Below are 23,255 nucleotides of genomic sequence, written 5' to 3'. Positions count from 1 at the left end.
TCTAATAGAGGGAGAGCCAAGAGAGTTACTCCGAGAGTCGATGCAAATGTGCCAATAAACAAATACATGACACGGTAGGTGATTCCCCAGTTCCCTGCATTGCAATTGCTTGACTTCCTCTGACACCAGCGCTGTGGTGCCAAGGTTAAGGGCATAGAAAGTGTAGTGGCATAACATACATTGCAGAACATGTAACACCTAGCATTGATGATTGCTTATTGTGGGCAAGGAGCCTGTAATGTAGCTAATAACTTAGCTGTAGCGACCTTAGTAATGTAAAAGTATGGGGTGTTATGCTAATTCTGTTAGCTGTCATCACGTTACGTTAGAAGGCTCCATAGATGCGGCAACTTCTTAAAAACCCAAGTTTGATCTCACAGAAGCTTCGCCTAGGAACTACTTTTAATAAAGGTTTTCTTTCATTATTATAACAATCATGATGCTTTTTTCACACCGCGGGGTTCCACTGATGCACTCATTGTTCCACTTATTAGGAGGCACAGTGACGCATGCACTGGAACTCCCTTCCAAGTTTAGACAAACGTGCTTGTGAGAGAGAGGGAGAGCAGAACAAATCACTTTAAAAATAGTGAGTCCTCACTGGGAAACATTCCTAACAAAGCCTGGAGTGCTTCAGGGTGGAGAGTCATAATCAAACATTCCAGTCGGCACACGTAGGTAGGATGGAGAGATGAAAGATGGCCGGGTAGGAGCGCGGCGTGATCCACAGCGACCCGCGTAAAACTTTTGTATCGTCACAGTTGATAATACAAACACGGCACCGAACACACCTTGTACCTTATGTACGACAAGGCTTTGCTTGATGTCCGGTGGGAAGGGAAGAGTGAGTCATGAGGCTCGGGGGAAAGAAATAAAGGCATCTGTATACGACCTCAAGCTGATAAGGAAAACGGTACAGATAAGGACAAGCAACTCTGCTGCTGATGACACACAGCAAAAGGAAGCTGGCATACAAGCTAAACAACGAAGTTGTGAGGAAACATGGTTGCTCTTTACAAGAAATGGTTACTTGTCCTGATGCTGGCAATAAGGGGGCATTACAGTGGATCTCTGTTCACACTCAACTGGAAAGCATACATTATGATTAATTCTTTGAGTACAAGATAACATGTGAAATCAATCATCAATAATGAAAATCACAATGTAATTGGAGGATACCACTGTAGTAAGCATGGCACTTGCAATTGGCGTTGAACCCATAGAAGCCTGATACGTGCCGAGAGGGCCGGACGCTTCCGCGCACCATCGCAGGCTCCTGAACTTTGAAAGCACTGCTATGCAAATGCACTTTGCATGCATGCATGCATGCGGTGAAGAGGCGTCTGTGAAAGTCTTTTTTGCCTAGCAAACTTTTGTGCCCACATTGAAATGAGGTCCATTTCAGCAAGGTGTGGTGCCCTCTGTCATCGCCGACGAACAACGAGGAACCAGCAAATTAACCTCAAACCATAGATGACATGTTTGTTTGGTGTACTTTCGTTTGACATGGTTTAGGTTTGCAAATGTTAAACTGCACGAGCTGTGATTCATACAGTGAATATAAAATACTCATAATGCCATATGAACTGCATGGCTCTCTCTCTCCAAGGTGACTGTGAATGGATGGAGCACTAAATTACCATATTGTATCAGCAACTACAGGCGACCTTCTCCATCTTTGGAAAGCATTTTTACATAAGACTAGATTTCTTTGCAATGAGAGGGGGGGGGGAAAAGATCATTGCGGCCTACATACACACTATCCCAGGGCTAACTTCAAGCGAATGTTAGGTGGAATTTAACTAGTTAATCCAGATTATAGTGGTGATCCGACGGAAGGCAGATCAAAGGCTCATAGGGGGTTTTCGGACCCCAGTTTGACAACCGCTGGATTAGGTTCTGGGCATCGATGGGAAGAGACAAAAGGCATTAGCTGGGGTGTAGCTTGACAGGGGGCTAGCCGATGGTGATAATGGAACACCAACGATGATTTTGTGCATCCGTTTTCAGTAAATCCGCAATGAATGAGGGCTAAACTACCGTTATGGGAAGAATGGCGCTGCGCATCATCAACCTCCGCTAACGCCGTATGCATGTATGCTAGCTGCGGTGAATGTGCTGTTTAAAAAATGTATCATAAACTCAAACCGTTTCGTGTATTCATGTTTTTCCTGAGGAAAAAAACCTACCTGGTCAACAGGGAGATTGATAATTTCGCTGATTGGCTGCAACAGAGTGGATCCAGTGCATGTTGCAGTGGTTTGGGTAGCCATGCTTGGGTCGGTGTCCGTAAATCCTTTCTCTCTCCTTCCTCCGGTTCACTTCACTCCCCTCTGCTGCTGCAATGTTAGATACACTGCTGCTGCTGCTGCTGTTGTTGCTGCGACGGGCTGGACCGTTGTCATCCACAGCACACATCCAACAAAGAGTACAGAACTGCAACGAGATGAACACGCCTGGGCCACTTTCTCTTCCGTCTACCGTCAGTTTGGAACACCTAGCGTCGTATTTTTTAGGCAGGAGTCGGCGAGAGCTGGTGTTTTTTTATATCGTTTTTTTATGTTTTTATGTAAATGTGGGTAAAAAATTACACTTTAAAAAAAATAGAATGTAATTTCTTGTTTTAAGAGGTGTCCAAAGAATATAAGGGACATACACAGGAGCATGCGTGGTGTGTTATGTGTTAGATTTTACATGAAAATAAATAGTGCCCTCCTTTTGACTAACCTCTTGTGTACCTACGTCTCCATGTTTTACAATATGTGTACGCTAACCACGAGAGAGACGATGATTACGATGTGTACTATCTTGAGAGCAGTGGCTCTTTGACAATGACAACAATGAAAAAATGGTGATAATGTGGGTGGAGATATGGCGACCCAGCCCTCCTGTTAACCTACCGGTCTGGTTGTGACGTAGCACAACGCTTCACAATAAAAGTTGTTTCATACTAGCTATGGTTTGAACATCATTTTTACATGTGTATAAAAGTATAAAAATGCTCATGATCAAATCAAAATGATGATTTATTAACTTGCTATTGCATATTTTCGACTTAATATCTCGTCATTTTGACATAGAAAGTCTGAATTTATATAAATAAATAACCGAACCAATTCGCTGTATAATGCAATACAGTTCCACCACAAACAACATCCTTCGAAATTATCATAAAGTTGAATCAAAGCCTTTCTTAAACACTCACTGAAAATGTCGTATTGGGAACTGTCGTGTCAGACCCCATTTAAACTGTAAGGTGACCTTGAGTGTTCAGAAAGGCACCCTCAAACAAAATGCATTATTATTATTATTGTTATTATTATTATTAGTAGTAGTAGTAGTAGTTTAACTATGTGCACCTAATAAATTATCAACTGATTGGTACCATTATGTGTGTTTGTTAGATGGTAATAGATTTTTTTTTCAATTTTAAAGGTTTCATCATATATGTGCAAAAAAAAAAAAAAGTTTGGTATGTGTCTGTACAACATTGTAGAACACCATGGGCAGAAATCTATATATTGATCATTTTCAATGATGTAATCTTTGACTTTTTACTTTTTCATACCCACCACAGGAGGGCGCTGCAGTTAAACGAGTCACCATCAGCATCCCGGATGTCTGCTCTCTGATTTTGCTCCTTTCAAACATGGCGGAGGTCAGGGTATGTTTAGGAAGGCGAGCGTACAACTTTGCACACAAAGTATGTAACCGATACCTCCTCGAAAGTCAAAATAAGCGATGTAAAAATGCAATGCAGGCTTCGTCTCTACCAGCGGGGTTTCTGTTGGGGGATATTCAAAATGGAGAACTACGTGGAGCTGAACATACAGTGGTGACCGTTGGAGCTCCACAGGATTATAACACAACGGTAACACAACTGTTTGGTATTGTTAACGATGTTTGGGGAAACGTCGCGGAATGTCGATATTATCTTGAACTCGACAAACTTTATAAAAAGTCCCAGTTTGAAAAAATAGTGACAATTCTACCTCGGTACCGGATTAACGCCAAGTTTGGGAGGAATGTTTGCACCTTCAGGTCCGCTGGTCGACAGAAGAGCCTCGGTTTGTGTTGGGGGCAGCTTGTGTCCATCAGAGCGTACAGCGGAAACGGACCTCGATCTGTGCCCCTTTACAAAACCAAAACAGCCTACTATGAAATCCTGGAGGTGGCACCCACCGCCACCCACGCCCAGATAAAAACCGCCTACTACAAGCAGTCCTTCGTCTACCACCCGGACAGAAACGCCGCGAGCGAGGACGCCACCGTCCGCTTCTCTGAGGTCAGCGAGGCGTACTCCGTGCTGGGCAACAAAGCGCTGAGGAAGAAATACGACCGTGGTCTGCTGAGCCAGTCGGACCTCACCGCAACAGCCAGACCCTCCGCCAAGGGCACCGGGAGCTCCGCGAAGGACCCGACCGGCAGCCGGGGGTCTGTGGTGGGCGCAGACAGCCGAGGAGGCATGTTTGATTTCGACAAGTTTATCAAGGCCCACTACAACGAGCAGCTGCAGAGAGACAGAGACACCAGAGTCCGCAGAGAGGAGATGCTGAGACAGAAGCATGAGACGATTCAGGAGAAGAAGATTGGCAGGATGATGGAGATGGGAGTTGTCGCGCTGATAGCGTTTGCCGTTGCCATAGTGAGCAGCTTAAAGCGATGATGACGTCCACGCACATGGAAGAGATGGAGGACGTCTTCCTTGTGAGGAAGCCTAGACTCACTGGAATCATCACCACCCATCACACTACACGGGGAGACGTGCAATTTAAAATGACATATTGTGTATTATGGATTACATTATCCTTTTGGGTCAATGCAACACACTGCAGCTGTGCAATGAAAGTAGGATTACACTCCCCTCTGGGAATCTGCAATCCAAAGACAAAACTCTTGGCATTGTACTGTACTTTATTCTGTCTGGGAACACAGTATTCACTGTTTTTGTGTAGTCTAGACATACTCCCAGCAGTAGGGATCAGCAGTGCTGACATTTTTTAGTCAGCAATACAAATCAGAATAAAAATGACATAAATCAGTAATTATCTGACTAATACTCAAAGAGTATTGAGGTTGGACATGCAGCTCTACCGCTGTTATTCATTCCCCACTGTGCCATGAATGCCATCTTTAAAAATGTAGTCCACGGTTCACTGGTTGATTTACAACCTGGTAATGCTGCTGTTCAACTTTTACATTTTATAAAGTCATCTGTCTTGCAGATTTCTTTATTTTTAATGGTGGAGCAAGTTTTGATCATGGTTTTGTGTATTGCTATTAATTAAATATGTAGCAATGTAAGGAAGCAAGAGATGTGTGGATCACTCATCTTGAGAGCCCATTAAATGGGCATTATAGGAACTGCAGGTTTATGCTTTTTGAAACGGTGCCTTGATGGATATTTATTGTGAAAAAATAAATAAATTATTACAGATATTTAACAAATAAATAACTTATGAGCAGTGTGTGTCACAGCACAGTGAAAGCAATGTTACTTGAGTCTTTTTTTTTCACCGGCGGTGATGAACTGTAACCTCATCTAAAGAACATTTCTGATCCTAAATAACTGATCAAACCGATGTCTAAATAATTCAAGAGTCAAAGTTTTGTAAAATTATTTTTTAAGTATTATATAACGAACAGACACGTTAAGTGCGTTTACAAATTCACAGTTTACGTCAAAGTTAAAAGTAAACAGATATCAGTGCACATTAGTAACAAACTTCAAATAAAACCTACAGTGCATTACATGATTACAGTAAACTTAGAAATAAATAGAATTAAAAGTGCCTGCAAAATGAACACTAAAAAAAAAAAAACACTTAAACCCAGGACAACAAATCCTATCTAAACAACTTATTAAACTATCTTTTTTTCCCTTACATGTTAGCTCACATGTCATACACTTTCAGGTAAATAGTCCAAACTGCATTCACAAAGTGGGACGTTTCACTCTGATTGTTGGGAAACATCCAGTGTTTAGCACACAAATACGAACGGTTTGTTAAACGTCAACAGTGAGTTTGTAGAAGTATTTCTACTTAGCTTAATAAACTGTCCCTTAGTAGTGTAAAGGTCTATGTGTTGTGATGAACACCTGTGCGGTCCCGTCTCTCAGATGACCGGGTTGAGCGCGTCGTAGAGCCGCTGCACTGCCAGCTCCACCATCTCCCTCAGGGAGTCGTCCTCTGTGCATTCGTCCTCGTAGCATACCGACTGATCGGGGAATCGAGGGGGAAGAGCGAGTCAGCGAGAGAGAGGACAAATTAACAATCCTACACCACATGTGTTCTGTCTTAGTGCGACAGGCGAAAAGCTTCTCACCCTCGTTTCCAGGCAGATGTGAACCGTCTTCCCATCTACTGTCACAGAGATGCTTTTACCATCACTAAAATCCACACATTCCTCTCCAAACATGTCCCTAACGACAGTGAGAGAAGTACATCATCATAATGAATGTAGTGTGCCTTTTCACATACAGTGATTGCATGTAAACAAAGTGTGTCGCTCACTGTAGCATGACTCCTAGTCGGGTTTGAAAGACGTCCATGTCCATACTGGCACTCTGGGTCTCCATGGCTGTTAATCAGAAATCACATTATATAAGAATTCAGAAAAATAAACTCCATCATAATAATAAGACATGCAATATGTTTTTTTTAAAGTAATTTAGGAAATGGCTTCAAATAAAATAATGAGATATTAGCTTCCTATAGATCAACAACATACACAGCTGATTGTCAGACCTTTCTGAGCCTTTGGGTTTGACTGGACTTCCAGCACCACAGTGGTCACAGCGTCGGCATACATGTCATTGAGAGGGTTGGCTAGCCACTGCAACAAGAGGTAAAGAGAACGTGTGGTTGGGTAAATGAGCCAGTCCAAAGAGAGCAAAGTCTGTCCTGCATCAGACTAAACAGGACCGCTCACCTCCAGCAGCACCATGCCGACCTCGTGGATCAGAGTGATATTTTTAAAAATCTTCAGAGTGTTCTTCTCGGTTCCATCCAGCTCCTCCACGTCGCCTGAGTCGGGAGAAATGAAGACAGCCACAGTCAGTATGGCATTAAATTAAAATAAGTGAAAGAAAGAACATCTCTTCTGCAATAATGGACCAAAAAAACAACAACTTTATTTTGAAAAGTTTGGACATAAGCAGATATGGCGGTCTCACCGGTGAGGTTCCTCAGATGGCAGACAAGCAGTGAGTAAGGTCCAGTGAAAGGGATGGCCTGGGTCTGTTTCACCGTGCTCATGGCCAGCTCTGTGTACGCTACAAACAGACACGCGAGGTTACTTCATGATGCCTCGCTACCAAGTCAAATTCATAGAAGGCGCAGCAGCTTGCACAACTTGTTGGGAGCCAGCAGGCAAACGAAAAGGCAGGTTCCTCTTGTAGACCTGTAGCTTTTCTCATCATTTCATTTGATTGTTTGAAGTGTGGGTCTGTTCAGTGACTGAAACCCAAGTGGGATTTATTTTAGCCAAATGGACTGACTTCCAACAAGTGTGGAGAACTAAAATGATACTTACTAGAAAGGTCAGAGGGATTGAGGATGTGGTAGTTGAAGTTCTTTTTCACCAGTATGCCTGACACCCTCTGGCCCTGGGCACACTTCTTATCAGCCAGAGATCCCATCACCTGAGAGGAGGAGTCGAGTTCAGTAACTTCATTCTAGTTTCTGCGTGGATTTATGTCCACTTCAAAGCATAAAAAGAGAAGACGTTGGACAGAGACAGACAGGCAGTTTATTGACCTTGGCCAGTTTCTCTCCCCTGAAGTTGAGGGTGACAGCTTCTGTGTTGCGAGGGTTGTGGACTTCGATGTGAACCTGGTCGTTATCCTCATACTCCCTGATGAGTGCGGCCTTCAGACGGGCCATTTCGTTCTGCTCCCCGTGGACCAGGATCTGACAGGAACATGCAGATGAGGCTCAGAAATGTTTATTTACAACTGATATAGCTAAAAAGGTATGGACAACAAATAATTTTGAACACAAATCAATGCATGTTTTTTTCCACCCCTACCACATGTGGAGGTTTGAGGGCCCTGATGAACTCGCTGGTCTGCTGGTAGTCAGTGTGGGCAGAGAAAGAGATGTAGTCCACCGACATCTTCAGCTGCAGCTTCTGCCCTGACATGGTGGTGATCTCCTCCGGCTCAGACATGATGTGCTGCAGAGAGCAAACAACGCACCACAGTGTTGCTGTAATTTCATGTCTGATTGAGTTGAGTTGGCCAGAACTTCCATCCAACAAACTAGATGTTTATAATCAGAGAATCGGCGTCGACCACCCTGTTGAAGTCTGACCTTGGCCAGTGTGCCCTCTACGCAGTATCCAGCGATGATGACTCCATTCCTCTTGTCAGTGCACCAGCTCTCAAAGAGCTCTCTGGAAAGCCCGCTCTGCATCATACCCGGAGAGGCCATCACCACACTGGGGCCGATGTCATCAAAGTGATCCATGCTCTGGAATAAAAAACACACACACCCTACAGTTATGGATATTCAGCAACAGCCTTAATGTATATAATGGCCTTAATCTCTACCTTGAGGTTGCTGATGTGCTTGAAGACAAACGGGTTGTTGATATTGATGGCTTTGCGTATCTTGTCGTTCATTGCGTTGACATAGGTCTGGTACACAGCCATGCACTTTTTGGCCAGGGATGAAGCATAGTAGATGGGGATGTCATGGAGCTCTGGGTGGTTCTGCCAGTACTCATCTACCGGAGAACACAATCATACAGGCTCCTCTGATCAGTACTTACAATACAATACAAGTGCAACAGATAGCACTATCTTGTGTCATACAATATATGTATATAATATCATGTAAATGATAGCATAGAGGCTAACAATGTTGTTGAAAGTGCCTAATTAGAGGCAAAATGCAATTCAGGGTATCACGACAAAACTCACCCAGAATGAGCAGCAGTTCCTGGGCCCGCCCCAAGGCGAACACAGGGATTAAACAGCGGCCTTCCCTATTGACAATGTCATGGACTGTGTTACAGAACCGAGCTTCACGCTCCTCCCTCTTCTCGTGGATGTGGGTGCCGTAGGTCGACTCCTACAGAAAGGATAACAGGAATCACCACATTGCGATCACCTAATGATCCATTATTAAAGCAGTGTTCAATGTGAATCAATATGAAGCGTACTATGATTAAGATGTCAGGTTTGACACTGGGGATCTCTGCTGCCATCAGATGCCTGTCTTCCTGTCGGGAGAAGTCTCCTGTGTACAACAGCTTCACAGGGGGGGAAAAAACAAGAGGCCAACCATGGTGTTATTAAGTGATCTCAGCGCTTATGCATCACCAGGACACTCATCGTTACCTTGACTCCAGCTATTTCGATCATGAACATGGCAGCTCCGAGCACATGACCAGCGTGGTAGCACCAGAACTTGATTCCAGCCACCTCCTTAACTTCATGGAAGTTGATGGTCTCAATCTTATCCATGCTTTCCTCCAGGTCGTTCTCAGTGTACAGCATGTCATCCGCAGAAATGTTGCTACAGTAAATCCAAAAACAAAATGATTTGTGGGGGTACTGTCTTGTTATTTTGGAAGCGTTCCATCAGGACCTACCTGACTTTGACGTAGTCTGACAGCAACCAGCGGTAGATGGCCTTCGTGGCATGGGTCATGAAGGTCCTGCCTTTAAAGCTGGTCTTTTGGAGGAACCAGGGCAGAGCTCCACAGTGATCCAAGTGGAAACTGGCGAGAGGATGCATACATCAAATGGCATATCCTTATTATGTTTTAGAATATAATCAAAATAGAATACAAGCAGAGCATGCCCAAATTGCCAATACATGTTGAGGATAGTTAAAAATAGACAGATTAATATATAAATGAGAGGGGGGAAGACTCACTGGCTGATGAGCAGAAGGTCTATCTCCGCCGGGTCGATCAAGTCTATGTAGGGGAGGGCATCCATTCCCTCTAAGCCAGGGTGGATACCACAGTCCAGCTGCAAAACACAAGATTATTTTATGTATTTCACCCAGTATAATATATCAATGCTGCTACACAAAGTAAGAACACATTATGACATATATATATTTGTGTTATTGGGTTGAGGAATATTGTTAGAAATGTTAATCAAGAGTGAGGTACATATGCAGTTTGTTTTGTTTGAAGTCACACAGCAGCACGAAGAGGCAATTAAATAATCACGACAGAAATATTTACCATAATTTTCCTCCCTTTGAACTCCAGGATGATGCATGACCTCCCGACCTCCTGACCAGCGCCCCTGTCGTGAAGTAAGAAAATAGCATTTAAGCTAACGTTACATTGATGTCTTGTTATTATATTTAAATACAGAGGCACTCAAAACCGTTATACATTCAACAGAACAAAACAAAATGAACTCACAGTGGACGGATTAGGAGCTGGTCGCTCTCTTCTGCGGGAACAATCACCTCGACTTTGCGTTTTGTCGCCATGTGTGTTATAAACGTGCAGGTAAATTTGAAAATACAACACAAAAAAATGCGGTGGTGGTGCGGTGCACTGCACTGGTTGTTGCGTGAATGGGAGAGGTGGGCGGACTCGTATGACATCACATTTCCGGTGGTGTGCGCCAAAATACATCCGACGAGAAATTCAAAAGCGTCGACACACACAAAGTTCCGAGACAGCCGTTGGACGGTTTTCACGTTGATAAAATTACATGCTGAATGTTACAAAGGACGCAGTGATTATAAATATATACATATAAAAAACCGGTAACCCTAAGCGTTGTCCGCACCTAACAATAGGTATTATCCAACGGGCTCTCGTCGCAACATTGAACTTTAAAGATACTTTTTGTATGAGTACTTCGTCACGTCCCCTTTAAGTGGTGCTGGGTGTAGGCTGCGAAACTCAAAGGGAAGCTTTGAGTCAAACTGAAGGTAAACAGAAAGCTTCTTTTACGGAAATTATCATTGAGACAAGTGTAAAACGGGTGTGTCGTGTGAAAAATAATTAGCCTTAACTCCATTTAAGATACTGTGTTTGTCTTGGCCAACCACCTGTGAAAGTCTTCGAGTTTCAACTTCACTGTGAAAATAAATGCGGCGGGGGGGGGCATTTAAGGTGGAGTAGGATGAGATGCAACCAGACATTAGCTTTTCTTGCTAACTCTATAATATAGTTACTAGCGACGAGCAGTGTCTTTTGCTAAGTATTACGGTTAGCGAGCGTTATATACGTGATGTAACGTAACCTGTTGGTTGTGGTGTTATTTGAGTCGTGGGGGGGTCTATGTTGTTAATGTTTTATGCCCCAAAAACCGCACGGACACAACCTCCGACACAGCAGTATTTCACACTGACATGATGGACGCAGAAGATTCTGTTACAGAAGCAGGTGTAACGGGTCAACCGGTTTCCAATTTAACTGGTGCCCATTTGACTTCATCAGCAGTTTCCACAAATGCAGCCTGAGAGAAAAACAGTATTTGAATCAACACCTCTGACATTTAGTCAATATCATATATTACAGTGTTATATTATTGTTATTGTTTAACAGCTAAGTTAATGTTGTCTAACAGCCTAGATCATTAAAAAGGCTTAATCATTAATGAAACATTCTGCATTTTAATAGGTAAACCTTCTCTTACTACATGTTTTTTGAGGACAGAGCTGTTTTTGAAGTATTGACATCAAAAAACACACCAATATAATGTGAGTGGCTCTCACAGCAACCATTGAATCATGAAAAGGACTACCGGTATTATGTAGTTTCAGGTCCATTCTCATTAATCTATTATTCATAATTTAGACTACCGGTATGTTATGTTCTGCGTTTAATAATTCACCATCTCCGCTGGCACCTGAGAAGGCAGTCCCGTGGTGGGTTTAACACTGCCGTCTGTGGTGATTCAGGGTCGGTGAGGCTGGAGGTCTGGACGCGGTCGTCATGGTGAAGGATGTTCCGAAAAGGCAAAAAGCGCCACAGCAGCAGCAGCTCACAAAGCAGTGAGATCAGCACCAAGAGCAAAGTAAGTAAAACAACACATACACACACACACACACACACACACACACACACACACACACATATATATATATATGACACAGCCGCTCTCTCCTTGTTGAGCCAGTCTGTGGACTCCAGTTTGGGAGGGCTCTCCAGATCCAGCACCGTCGCCAGCCTCGATACAGACTCCACCAAGAGCTCAGGTCAGTCAGCTAGCAGCAATCTAATTTGACACATTTCTGCACCTTTTCTTTTCTAACTGATGATTTGGTGTTTGCCCTCCGAAGGCAACAGCACATCTGAAACGTGCGCTGAGTTTCGAGTGAAGTATGTGGGAGCCATTGAGAAGTTACAGTTTGACATGAGCAAGACCCTCCAGGAGCCTCTGGACCTCATCAACTATATCGATGCCGCTCAGGTAAGAAGCTGGAGGGACACACTTCAAGTCGGCTTTCAATATCACGTCATCCATTTATGAAGATGACAAAAAATATCCGGCTCCTTTTTCACAGCAAGACGGAAAGCTGCCCTTTGTGCCTGGAGACGAAGAGATGATCCTGGGAGTGTCGAAGTACGGAGTCAAGGTGGCCTCGCTGGACCAGTGTGTGAGTAGGAAAAAGAAAATGATATACTGCTTTACAGATTAAACGCTCAGCGTTTAGACTTAACCTGATTAACAGCATGGTTATGACGTCAACAATAATTTTGACATGGTTCTGCTGCTGCTAGGATGCTCCAGTCGTAGATTAATTATTTTACTGATCCAGGATGTGCTGCACCGCCACCCTCTGTACTTGATCGTGCGCATGTTGTGTTACGATGACGGCCTGGGCACAGGGAAGAACCTCCTGGCTCTCAAAACCACCGACGCAAAGCAGGAGGAGTGCAGCATCTGGGTGTACCAGTGCAGCAGCTCGGTGAGTGGGACAACGTAGAAAATCAGACCTGTTTTCTGGATTTGTCGTATTTTCCCTGCTTGTTATCTGTCGTCTCCCTGAACAGGAGCAGGCTCAGTCCATCTGCAAGGTGCTGTCGGCTTCCTTTGACTGCGCTCTGACATCAGTCAAGTCCTGAGAGAAGGACGGGGAGCTGAGATCGGTCTGGAAGACGAATGAAACAACTGCAAAACCAGCATCAGTAAATCAGAAGATTGCCAATTAATTGCAACCATTTCTGTTTTCCCCAAATTTGTTTTCTTTAAGAGAGATTACCTGCAGGACAAATCCTGTGGGATGTTTCTTTGCAGGAAAGCATTATTCAAGCCTTTGTATTGATGGTTTGTGATTCATGCTATCACCCTCCCATCCGTTCAGACAGAACTACTGTGAATTTGTCTGAATCATTTCCTTTGAATTTGATTTTCCTTTACCTCATGTGTACCGTTGACCTTTAACATGAAGCAAAGATGAAAAGAAAGTTTAGAAAAGCATTGGAATACAGTGCCCAATGTAAATTAGTACTATTTAATGTAAATGATGGTGGGAAAAGGTACGTAATGTTGCATCCCATCTCCGCCCAGCTGTGGTTATTCATGGGAGACATTAATCAGTGGAGAAGCAACACGGTACACATATTTAATGTGGAAGCCACTTCGATCCCTCTTAAAGTTTCGATCAGATGTCAGCTTTTCTGAGACAAACAGTATTGGTATAATAGCAGTCACGTTTTTGACTGAAGGTACATGATACAAAGACGCTTTAACGGTGCGAGAAGTGTCTTGTTTTTTTTAAATTATGGGCACTTTTAAATGACAGTGTTGACTTTTATTCTATCTTGTTTTAAATGTCTTTATACTGCAAGTTTCTTGGTACCAAACGCTTGATGTGTTTTCTGATTTGCAAACTCTGTGAAGTGATTAAAATGTGTTAAATCTATTAGACTTGCTGAAACACCATGCATCCTAATAAGCTGTTTATGAAGAAGCATACGATAAAACATGTTTACAGTCGTGGTACTTACTTGACTTCACCTCATACATAATAATAACAACCCTTCCCCCCTTTTCAACATGGTCCTTTAGAGATTGGGTTGAGAATGTGACCTCAAATAATTTGATCTGGTACAATAGAGGAGTGGATGTTTTTTCTTTGTGATTATTGGACTGATTAAAGTGTAATTTTTCCTTTTACTTTCAGTGTCTTTTACTTTTTTGTCTTAAAATTATCAATTATCTGTTTTTTTCCTCCTTCAAGCTCTGGTCCTACAACATATATGTACATATTTTCCCAAACAGATCAGAATATGCTTATTTGGTTTACACAGCAATGCACCTTCTAAAAATAGTATGAAAACCAAAATATTGCCCATCAGAGGGAGCTGTTGATACATCCCCTGACTTTAAGTTTGACAAGTCACACCAGTCAAATGGTGTTATATTTTTAAATGCAGGTCATTACCTAAAACAGACTGAAATATAAACATAACATGATAATTTAGCCAGCAACAACTCAGTAAAAGAGAAGATCACAAATGGATAATCAACTCCTTAAGAGACAGACCAAAGCCTTGGATTGTTTCATATTTTATTATTCCAGTTTCATTTTCCCATTTACTTGCACAATAGAGTTAAGAGTCAATGCAGTGATCCACAGACAGTTATGAGGATGAAATACGTTTATTTCCCCAGTTATGTGTGCAGTGTTTGTTTTCAGCGAACACACACACAGACGTAGAGGTCCTGCTGAGGTTCTACCCCTAACTGCTCATCACCACAGCGTATTAAAAGGCAGTTACTGCTCAGGTCAACTCTTTTTTTTTACATATAAATATCAACAAAATCAAATCTATTTACACAAATAGATTATTAAATCTTCCTGTTTCCAGTGAGTTCATATTAAACACAAGGAAGAGTGTATCAGCTATAATTCACATGCTTCTCTTCTCGTCCACGGAAGGCTCTGGTTTCAGGTTAAACGCCTAAATATCAACATAGGAAAAAGTTGCTCTGCAACCAAAATGAAGTTAAATACATTTCATTTTTGATATTTATTTCATAACACCATTGATAAAGTCATCTTTCTACATTATGGGGCCCAGAGACGAGAGGCGTAGCTGTAGGAAGGAATATGTCTTTCTCTGTATGGAGTCGAATATAATTCAGCTCATCTGTGAACAACAAAAATCAGCCCGTCAGCGTCTGATCGCTCTCAAAGGCAAGAGGAAGCAGCAGAAGCCAGAAAACCAACTCCTACTTCTCATCGCATTCCCACACATCTTTTTTATTTCCTCTTACTTTAATATTCATCCATTCTCAGCTTATTCTGTGCAGACGAGACACACGCACACACACACACTTCCTGTTCCTCTAATAAGGCAGATGACAGGCGAATACAGCCTGTGTCTCGGCAGAAAGGGGATTTAAGTGGCTGGTGTCGGCATTCAACCTAAAACAGTACGTGTGTGTGTGTGTGTTCCATCACTCTACACACCAATGAGAAAGTGACTTCTCCCAGGTGTGATGACTCAGAGGCTATTTATACATTTATTTTGCCCCCTTTTCGATGTCAGTCGGTCTTTGAAAGTATGGCAGGGGAGGAGGGGGAGCGCTCCCTCGGCTGCAGCTTCTAGGATATTCAGGGGGTTGATTTAGCACCATTAGAAAAACCTCCACACAGGAGGCCGACTACAGACTGAAAGGTCGCATCTATAAGCAGGTAAAGGCATCTAAAATCGCTCATGCACTGAGGTGGAATGTAAGCATGTTGCCCGTGTTCACATTTACAGTTAGTAAGTTAAAATACATCGCCGTAGTCTTCTCAGTATGGTTTGTACTAATGCAGCTGAAATGGAGGAAATGAATACTGTACATATTAACCTTCATTATGTCTTCTTATGCTGTCACAAGGATAAAGACGAGCAAAGTGCATTTATTGCGAGAGGTCGTTGACTACAATCATTGTTTTGAAATCTTAAAGAGTCTTTGTCAGGAACGAGAACAGCAAGCGTTAAAACCTGCATATGGTGACACCCAGACTTTTTAGGCTTGACGACAGCCTTACATAGACGTAGCCGAGGTGACGACGCAGTAGTGACAGTTTAAAGAAGCTCGCCGATGATCACGGTGATGTCGACAACAAACGGTGGGACGATGGTGGATGTTTTTGCTGGCAGAAACGGGCGAAGGAGAGACGCTGGATCCTTCCTTCGACCCAGAAAGGAAGCTTTTCAGTCAGCAATGAAGTGTACGAACGTCACCGGGAAGGCTCCTCTTCTCATCGGATCGCCCTCGATGTGACCCAGCTGTGAAGAAGGAAGACGGAAGAGACATTAAGGGTGATAAAAAGACAGCCAGGTGTCGTCAGGTTGGGTTTTAGTTCATCTAGAGCACATACACAAGACTAAAACACCGCTAAACATGAGGGCTGGGTTCTCTGATTATTTGAGATTGAAATTTTCAATATCCATTCCTATAATCAAAAAGACTGCTTTGCATTTTCTCCGTGAATAAACATCCAAGTAAATATGTGTAGACTTGTTATAAATGAAAGGATACATGATGCTTAAAAAGACTACAGGATTCAAGTTATTATTACAACATACAAAAAAAGAGTTCAGTTTACTTAGTCAGAAAGTAACGTATATAATAGCTGCAGATGTGTGGGATAAAAATGATTTCATCTTATTTGTGATTTAAAACATTACAGGATAACATCTGTATCTAATGTAACGTGAATCGGGAGATCGGTACCAACATCTAGGTTTACTAAACACCATCTAACGGAGCACACACGGTGGACTATGAGAGGATACGATTAACATCCAGACAACATCTAAAATTACATTATTACCTTTAGCCGATAAAGAAGTCAGTACTTATTTATGTCCATTTAAGTCATTTTAAACGTCTTCTATACCTGAAAACAAAAAGCTAAGACGTTTCTGCTCCGACATCGTTTATGCAAGGACAAAAGTGAAACATGACAAGCCGTTGAGGAAATCAACGGAATATTGCAGTGGCTTAGCAGCGCTGAATGAATGCAATCGTCACAACGGAAATGCAAAACCAACAACATGGATGTAAACGTCTGCAGTGAGCAACGACGGATGTTCGGGCTTCGGGTTACAGGCCTGCGTAGAGCCGGGCGCCGGCGGTCATTGCACAATGCATGCTGGGTAGATTTGTGTCCGATTAACCTCACAGGAGGCTCTCCGCCGACTGCAAGACCCAAGGCATGATGGGAAAATCTCTGTGTAATTGTAATATTTAAATCGTTGTGCAATGAAGGCTTAATCGGATAATCATAGCTTGTGTGTGATTGTTGTTAATAATAATAATCATAATAATAACAACACTTTTCTAAATGTATATAATTACATTTGCGTTGTGTTTTTTTGCATTTGTTCAACACTTCTCAGCCTCCATAGGAACGAACAACAAACATCCTTCTCTCATTAACTTGACTTCTCTTTAGAAATAGTTTCACATGGAATTAAAAATGAAACTTTGTAGCTCAAATAATCTAAATGAATGTTTTCCAGCTAAGAGACTCATTTCCCTTCCAACTAAAGCACGATGGTGACATCAGCTAGCTGACATCATCTCCTCGAGTAAGCATGGCGGGGACCTTTGGGGACTATGGGGTCCATGGAGGGAGGGGGGGAGGGGGGGATAGAGAGAGAGAGAGAGAGAGAGAGAGAGAGAGTGACTAAATACGGTCATATCTGCAGAGGTGGCTCGGAGGAAAACAAGTTGCAGCTGGTCGATGTTCACAAAGGGGCTCCACAGAGGAAGCAGCAGCAGGCGGAAAAAGAGGAGGGGGGTGAGGGGGGGGTATCAGCCTGAATGAGGTCAAGGCTTTTTGCTTTAGCCACCATGGTTACCACTGCATGGTGCACCGACATCTACATGGTGAAAATGGGGCCGGAGTGGAGCTGGACTGGGAGCGCTTTGTGCTTTAAATCTGAGAACAAGTAACCAAAATGCAAAAAAAAAAAACCCGAAGCACTGAAATTTGCAGCGTGCGAGATACTGACCCACCACTCCTGGTCCTCCTCTCCGTCCACCACGATCACCTCGCCCTCCGAGAAGGTCAGCTCGTCTGGGTTGTCGGCCACGCAGTTGTAGATGGCTTTCACTCGCTTCGGCCTCTGCTTCTGAGAGACAGAACGAAAGCACGGCGACGGGTTTGCTCAAGTTTGTGCAGAAGAGAGAAAACGTGGTGGATGTCTTTTATGTCTTACATTACTGGGATTTTAAATGATTATTAATGTGAATTAAGGCTGAGTAACACTAAGACTTTTAAATCCAGTGATTCATGTTCAACGTAATTGTTGAAGAACAGGCTCTGAAACAGGAATAACATGAAAAGAGAGGAAAAGTTGCTATAATCATATATTTCTCCATTGAGTGACAAATAAAATGAATAGTTACATTTAATTGCAGGCTAGAAAGCAGTAAACCTTCTCCACAAAGACTGAGAAAGACTGCCGGTTGGAGTACAGGACACTGGAACACTAAGACAACAGGTCGACCTGCAGGGTGCTGAATGTGTACAACCCTATGAATGAATAAGCCCTTTCCAAGCAACAATATCTGCATGACAACGAGTGGAATAAAGGGGGGACTCACCGGGTAGGCCTTCCTCGGCGTGGGGGCTGGAGGCAGAGACTGACCTATGGAGTTCTGGGGGCATCCTGGCACTACCTTAGCTGGAACAGGAAGAGGAAATTATATCACAATGACAACACAACGTTCCACGTTCCCAAGAAACAGGAGTGAAAGATAGCAGAACAATGTGAATCTAACGTTCTGTACCCTGGAGGGACACGGATTTATCAGAATTGGTATTTTGACTCTCTTTACGCTCACCTGGTCTTTCGATAGACACTGTTCGATTTAGAGGTCTGTTGAAGCTTTTATCGTTGCTGTAAGACAAAAAAGAGGAATATCACGTAAAAGACACAAATTTAACAGAAAACTGTTTGGCTCTTTAAGCCTCTCAACAGCTTTGTTACGGATTTATTGAAGTCTTACCGGCCCTGCGGGAGAGAAAAAGACAAGGGCGACTGCAGAGGAAAGTGAGCTCAGCCTGTAAGCTAATGAAGCGACTAAACAGCAGCCATGTCAGCTCATTCCTCTTGGGGGGAAAAAACCCACCAAATTACAAGACAAGCGTTACAACAGCAAGATACACAGCCCTGGGGCAGAGCACGATGGTCCTGTGTGTGCCTAGTGAATTAAATGTTTTCCTGTGTAGCTGATGAAGCTGCAACCGAGCACTGATTGCAGATTTAAATATGTCAACATTAAATTTGTAGTTTGAAAAGGTTTTTTCCTCCCCCTGATGCTCTTACCCTGCAGGAGATTTAGGCGGCGCCGCTCTGGAGCCCAGCGGTCCCTGGCCCGGCTTGGACTGTATGCTCATGGCCTCCATCTTCGCCACAGGAGGACCCAGACCTGGGACACACAGTAATGTTTTTTTGCATGCTAATGATGATGCAATTGGAAAATCAAAGTAATCTTATATTCTCTTTCCATCCATCATGTTTTTTTTAAAATTTGTGTCCTTGTATAATCAAGACTAAATAGCGGTATCCAGGTACTTTTTTTGTCATTTTGTGCAAATAAATACTTCCTATACTTTATATTACAGGCATTTTCCTTCTCCATGCACACGTTTCATTGTTTTGTTAATGTAATTTGTTCGATTCTAATTTGTAAAAATAAACAAAACTGGCACCAAAGAATTTTAAGTGTATGCCCCTCAGGAGATTGGAAGATTTGGGACAGATGGCACAATATGAACATTTAAATGCATATTTAGTAAACACTGAATTATGCTCCGCAGACATAAACAGACATACTTAAATCTAAACTACTATATTAAATTAATATGCCTTCACTGTAGCAATGGTCTAGTTGAACAAGGAGGAATGGGTCATCTGGGGTTCATACCTCCGGTTGAAGTGAGTCTCATGGGGGGGAGAGGAGGGTGCATGTTGGGGGGGTCTGAGGATGACCTCTGTCGGCCAGTCAGGTCTAAAGGGCCAGGCTTCCAGCTGCTGGATGGTGAAGACTGACCGATCCCCCCCAGGCCGGATAACTGGACTGGGACAGAGAGATGGAGAAAGAGAGGGGTTCTTACGATGACAAAAGAGGCCCAGAGAGAGATCCCACTGCACTTTGCCAGAACCAGCTTCCACTTTAAAAGTCAAGCTGCTTCCGTTTGAGTGTAATTGAGAGCGACAGTTAATGGAGGAGAGGGAATGTGCAGAATGGCGGGTGCTGGGGGGGCGAGGTGAGGTACAGCTGGTTGTTTCTCCTCCGCTCCGTTGGCAGCTGTCCAGACGGCCACTAATGTCATTAAAGCCCGACTGGGGCGACTGTGTCACCTTTTCCCATCATATAAACTTTAACATATTCAGAAAATGCTGATGAGATATCCTCCATTTTTCCTACAAATGCCACCATCTACATTTCCATTCCTCACGTTGCGATGCTGCGGCGTCCCAGCTTACCCAGGTTTCTCGGGGGCAGGGGCGGAGCAGGGCTGGTGGCAGATTGCGCGGTGTTGTTGTTGAGGATGGTGCCGTAGGTCTCGTTGTTGACCAGGCTGGGCATGTAGGAGCGCTGCTTGTCCTTGGCGAGGCCGATGGCGTCGCGGCCCGCGGAGCCCAGACCGGTCTGTAGGTGGGAGTTGCTGCTCGGGGCGTAACAGCTGACCGGACGCTCGTCTCTGCGATGAGGGCTGGGCTAGAGGGGCGGCATGATGCGAGAACGTATAAGTGGACCATTTTAGAGTCATTTTCTATCTTTTTCTTTTTAGACCTATTTTCAAATATTTTTCTTTTTACAATTTTGCCCACTTTTATAAATAAGATATTTGGTGTTAAAAATAATAATTTGTTTACCACATTACCAATAATAACAAATAACACTAAATACCATCATTATTCATTCAACATAAAACTTTTAAAAATAAAATTCACGAATGTTTGCCTATGATCACACTTTCCACATAAATCTAACCATTTCAGAAGCAATGCTATTACTTGCTCAACTTTCTAAAGTACTTATTTTTTCTTTTTTTGCAAGAAATACGCAACAAAAACAAAAACACTATGGTGGGTCTGCTTTGTATGTCAGGTAAATGGATTTTAAAATACAAAGGAAGAATGATTTTTAGTTTTTATTTTTGCAGGACAAAATATTCTCTTTATCAGTAACAGAACAACAGAAAATGTTCAGATTGTAGTTTTAGTCTTCGTTATTCTTAAACTGAATTTTCCCTTTCATTACAACCTTTTTAAAAATGACTTTATTATTGTTGTTTTTTCTTGACTTGCTGTGCGTTTCTCACCTTCTCATCCAGATCTTCATCACTTTCATCCAAGTCTTCGTGCTGCAGGCACCACTCATATTCGACGTGGACGTGAGCGTTGAATTTCCCTGCCAGCGCTTGGTTCAACTACACACACAAACAAAACCACACACACATGTTAACACACACGACGGACAGCTTTTGACACGGTTTAAGGAAGTGATGCGCCTGCCAGCACAATAAGCCAAGTCCAAACAAGCTCACCAGCTCTTCACACTGTAGGTGTTTGAGCCTTCGGGCAATATCCAGCGGCGTCTCCCCGGCCTCATTAGCTGGAGGGAAAACAAGAGAAACATGTGATCACTACTGTATCCACACGCCACCTGGGCACAAACACACAGCCCGCTTTCTTCCCTCCCGTTTCACCGCGCCATGAGAAATGGGTAATTACACTGTTTCCCACACTGAACAACTCTCTGGTTTCCCTCTGCCCTCCTTCCCTCTGTATCTATTATCTGGCTGTTTTGTTGACGTCACAGTGGAGTAGAAAGATTAGTGTTGTGAGAAAGAGTTGCCATGGTTTGTTGGCAGAACCCGGACCTCTGGGAACTGAACCTGAAAGACTTAAACCGAGGGATGGGTTTGTATGAGAAAGAGAGAGGATGTGGCAGCGAGGGCAAACATTCGTCCGAGACAGTGGTGGTGAAGTGGGTGCAAACATATCCAGGTGAGAGAAAAAGAAAGATGGCGGAAAGAAGAAGGAAAGAGTCGGACAGTGAATGCATCACTAGCGTCGTGTCCGCTGGTGCGTTTCCTCACCGATCTCTATGGAGGCTTTCCCCCGCAGCAGCAGTTTCAGACACTCGCTGTTGTCAGTCAGGCAGCAGTAGTGCAGCGCTGAGCTGCCTTTGGCCGTCTGCTTATCCAAATTCAGACTGCAGAGACACAGACAGGGAGGAGAAAACATTAATTTCAAAGACGAGAGGAATGAAAACGAAGCCTCGGTTTCTCCTGTCCAGCCACAACCATAATATTTGTTAAAAATAGTTGTTTTGCAGTTGTGTAATATGTAAGATATTTAAATACATTGTTTAACAATACAGACGTATTTCATTATTCAATCTAAAGAGAGACAAAGAAAAAAAGAGACATAAGTGGATGATTAATCTTGTCAATAAGATCATTGATCCAATAGAAAATTAAAATATTTGAATTACAAGTATTAAGAGACATCAGTTTCCAATGCTTGCTGACAGACAATCACAACTCCCTGTAAATTGCATTCTGTAAGTAACAAACTGTCTGTTGTTTTCTTGCTTGGTATACCTGTTCTGAGTGAGGAAGTCGACGATGTGAAGAGATGTTCTATCCACCAGTCGGACTGCGAGATGAAGGGCCGTCTCCCCTTGCTCCTGGAATTACAAAATAAAATTAACATTATGGATTATTATCATTGTTTGTTTATTTATTTAGATTATTATTCATTCTTTCCTTACCTATTTCCTGTTTCTTTTTTTCCCCACTCAGGTTTATTTACTTATTATTTGTTTTTGTTTTCAAATTAAATGAATATGCAAGAAACTATAATATCTATTAGGAATACATTTAAAAAATGTATGTTGTAAGACAATTGTCAAGTTAAAATAAATAAATAAATGAGTAAAAATAATTATAAAATAGGCGTATGACTAAGAATTGAATTATGGAGGGATTAAATAATAATTCTTCACACTCCTTTTCGGAAATGTAAAAAAAAGGCATAGACAGACATATTTTCATAAATCTCGATGCCTTCTAGTTGTGTCATATTTTGACACTTTCTGTATTAATTTTGACAAAAAACCCTCTACTTTAAACATTTTCCTCATGTTTTATATTCCCCGGGGAATGCGAGGTGTTTGTAGAGAATCGAGGCAAAGATCAAAAGGTAGGCAACGTTTCTGATGAGAGGAAGGAGCCACGTTTAAGTGTCATATAAGCATTAAAGGACAGACTCAACATCACACAGGCTGG

At 42.7% G+C, this 23,255-nt stretch overlaps 5 protein-coding genes across 6 annotated transcripts in view; 2 read left to right on the top strand and 3 right to left on the bottom strand.

The window, feature by feature from the left end:
* mboat2a (membrane bound O-acyltransferase domain containing 2a) overlaps positions 1-2,366 on the bottom strand; it is a 37,956-nt gene extending 35,590 nt beyond the window's left edge. Inside the window, exon 1 of the mRNA XM_084014009.1 lies at positions 2,190-2,366. Coding sequence (XP_083870135.1) covers positions 2,190-2,273 — 84 coding nt within the window. The 5' untranslated portion in view covers positions 2,274-2,366. The remainder of the gene's footprint in view (positions 1-2,189) is intronic.
* Positions 2,367-3,656: 1,290 nt separating this feature from the next.
* On the top strand, positions 3,657-4,862 carry LOC311016366 (dnaJ homolog subfamily C member 30, mitochondrial-like). The gene has a single exon (XM_084014010.1). The coding sequence runs from the start codon at positions 3,755-3,757 to the stop codon at positions 4,664-4,666; it is 912 nt and encodes a 303-aa protein (XP_083870136.1). The 5' UTR covers positions 3,657-3,754; the 3' UTR covers positions 4,667-4,862.
* A 755-nt stretch (positions 4,863-5,617) lies between these two features.
* Positions 5,618-10,535, bottom strand: LOC311016364 (cleavage and polyadenylation specificity factor subunit 3). The gene is made up of 18 exons (XM_084014008.1): positions 10,393-10,535; positions 10,207-10,270; positions 9,888-9,985; positions 9,601-9,729; positions 9,347-9,524; positions 9,169-9,258; positions 8,927-9,077; positions 8,555-8,730; positions 8,316-8,474; positions 8,032-8,178; positions 7,761-7,913; positions 7,537-7,645; positions 7,178-7,276; positions 6,934-7,028; positions 6,750-6,837; positions 6,516-6,582; positions 6,328-6,424; positions 5,618-6,219 (listed from the first exon to the last, which is right to left on the bottom strand). The coding sequence occupies exons 1-18, from the start codon at positions 10,461-10,463 to the stop codon at positions 6,118-6,120; spliced, it is 2,073 nt and encodes a 690-aa protein (XP_083870134.1). The 5' UTR covers positions 10,464-10,535; the 3' UTR covers positions 5,618-6,117.
* A 196-nt stretch (positions 10,536-10,731) lies between these two features.
* Positions 10,732-14,110, top strand: itgb1bp1 (integrin beta 1 binding protein 1). The gene is made up of 7 exons (XM_084014013.1): positions 10,732-10,913; positions 11,889-12,004; positions 12,107-12,185; positions 12,270-12,400; positions 12,495-12,587; positions 12,750-12,899; positions 12,985-14,110. The coding sequence occupies exons 2-7, from the start codon at positions 11,933-11,935 to the stop codon at positions 13,054-13,056; spliced, it is 597 nt and encodes a 198-aa protein (XP_083870139.1). The 5' UTR covers positions 10,732-10,913; positions 11,889-11,932; the 3' UTR covers positions 13,057-14,110.
* Positions 14,111-14,491: 381 nt separating this feature from the next.
* The window catches only part of asap2a (ArfGAP with SH3 domain, ankyrin repeat and PH domain 2a), a 46,318-nt gene continuing 37,554 nt past the window's right edge, over positions 14,492-23,255 (bottom strand). For both annotated transcript variants that reach the window (XM_084014005.1, XM_084014006.1), the window contains 11 exons: positions 22,569-22,654; positions 22,062-22,177; positions 21,507-21,574; positions 21,282-21,389; positions 20,440-20,674; positions 19,877-20,029; positions 19,276-19,378; positions 18,791-18,846; positions 18,551-18,630; positions 17,956-18,075; positions 14,492-16,221 (listed from right to left, as the gene is read on the bottom strand). In XM_084014005.1, the coding sequence (XP_083870131.1) occupies positions 16,147-16,221; positions 17,956-18,075; positions 18,551-18,630; positions 18,791-18,846; positions 19,276-19,378; positions 19,877-20,029; positions 20,440-20,674; positions 21,282-21,389; positions 21,507-21,574; positions 22,062-22,177; positions 22,569-22,654 (1,200 nt within the window). In that variant the 3' untranslated portion in view covers positions 14,492-16,146. The remainder of the gene's footprint in view (positions 16,222-17,955; positions 18,076-18,550; positions 18,631-18,790; positions 18,847-19,275; positions 19,379-19,876; positions 20,030-20,439; positions 20,675-21,281; positions 21,390-21,506; positions 21,575-22,061; positions 22,178-22,568; positions 22,655-23,255) is intronic.

This window comes from Eutrigla gurnardus (genome assembly GCF_963514095.1).
Source record: "Eutrigla gurnardus genome assembly, chromosome: 7".
NCBI lineage: Eukaryota > Metazoa > Chordata > Actinopteri > Perciformes > Triglidae > Eutrigla > Eutrigla gurnardus.
The sequence above is the reverse complement of the archived record's forward strand: the minus strand, read 5'-3'. Positions and strand labels throughout refer to the sequence as shown.

Coding starts and splice junctions, on each gene's coding strand:
- itgb1bp1 (XM_084014013.1), top strand. CDS start 11,933: ATGTTCCGAAAAGGCAAAAAGCGCCACAGCAGCAGCAGCTCACAAAGC. Junction 12,005..12,106: donor AGATCAGCACCAAGAGCAAA/GTAAGTAAAACA, acceptor TTGTTGAGCCAG/TCTGTGGACTCCAGTTTGGG. Junction 12,900..12,984: donor TGTACCAGTGCAGCAGCTCG/GTGAGTGGGACA, acceptor CTCCCTGAACAG/GAGCAGGCTCAGTCCATCTG.
- LOC311016366 (XM_084014010.1), top strand. CDS start 3,755: ATGCAGGCTTCGTCTCTACCAGCGGGGTTTCTGTTGGGGGATATTCAA.
- LOC311016364 (XM_084014008.1), bottom strand. CDS start 10,463: ATGGCGACAAAACGCAAAGTCGAGGTGATTGTTCCCGCAGAAGAGAGC. Junction 10,271..10,392: donor CAGCTCCTAATCCGTCCACT/GTGAGTTCATTT, acceptor ACTTCACGACAG/GGGCGCTGGTCAGGAGGTCG. Junction 7,277..7,536: donor CAATCCCTCTGACCTTTCTA/GTAAGTATCATT, acceptor GTCTGTTTGTAG/CGTACACAGAGCTGGCCATG.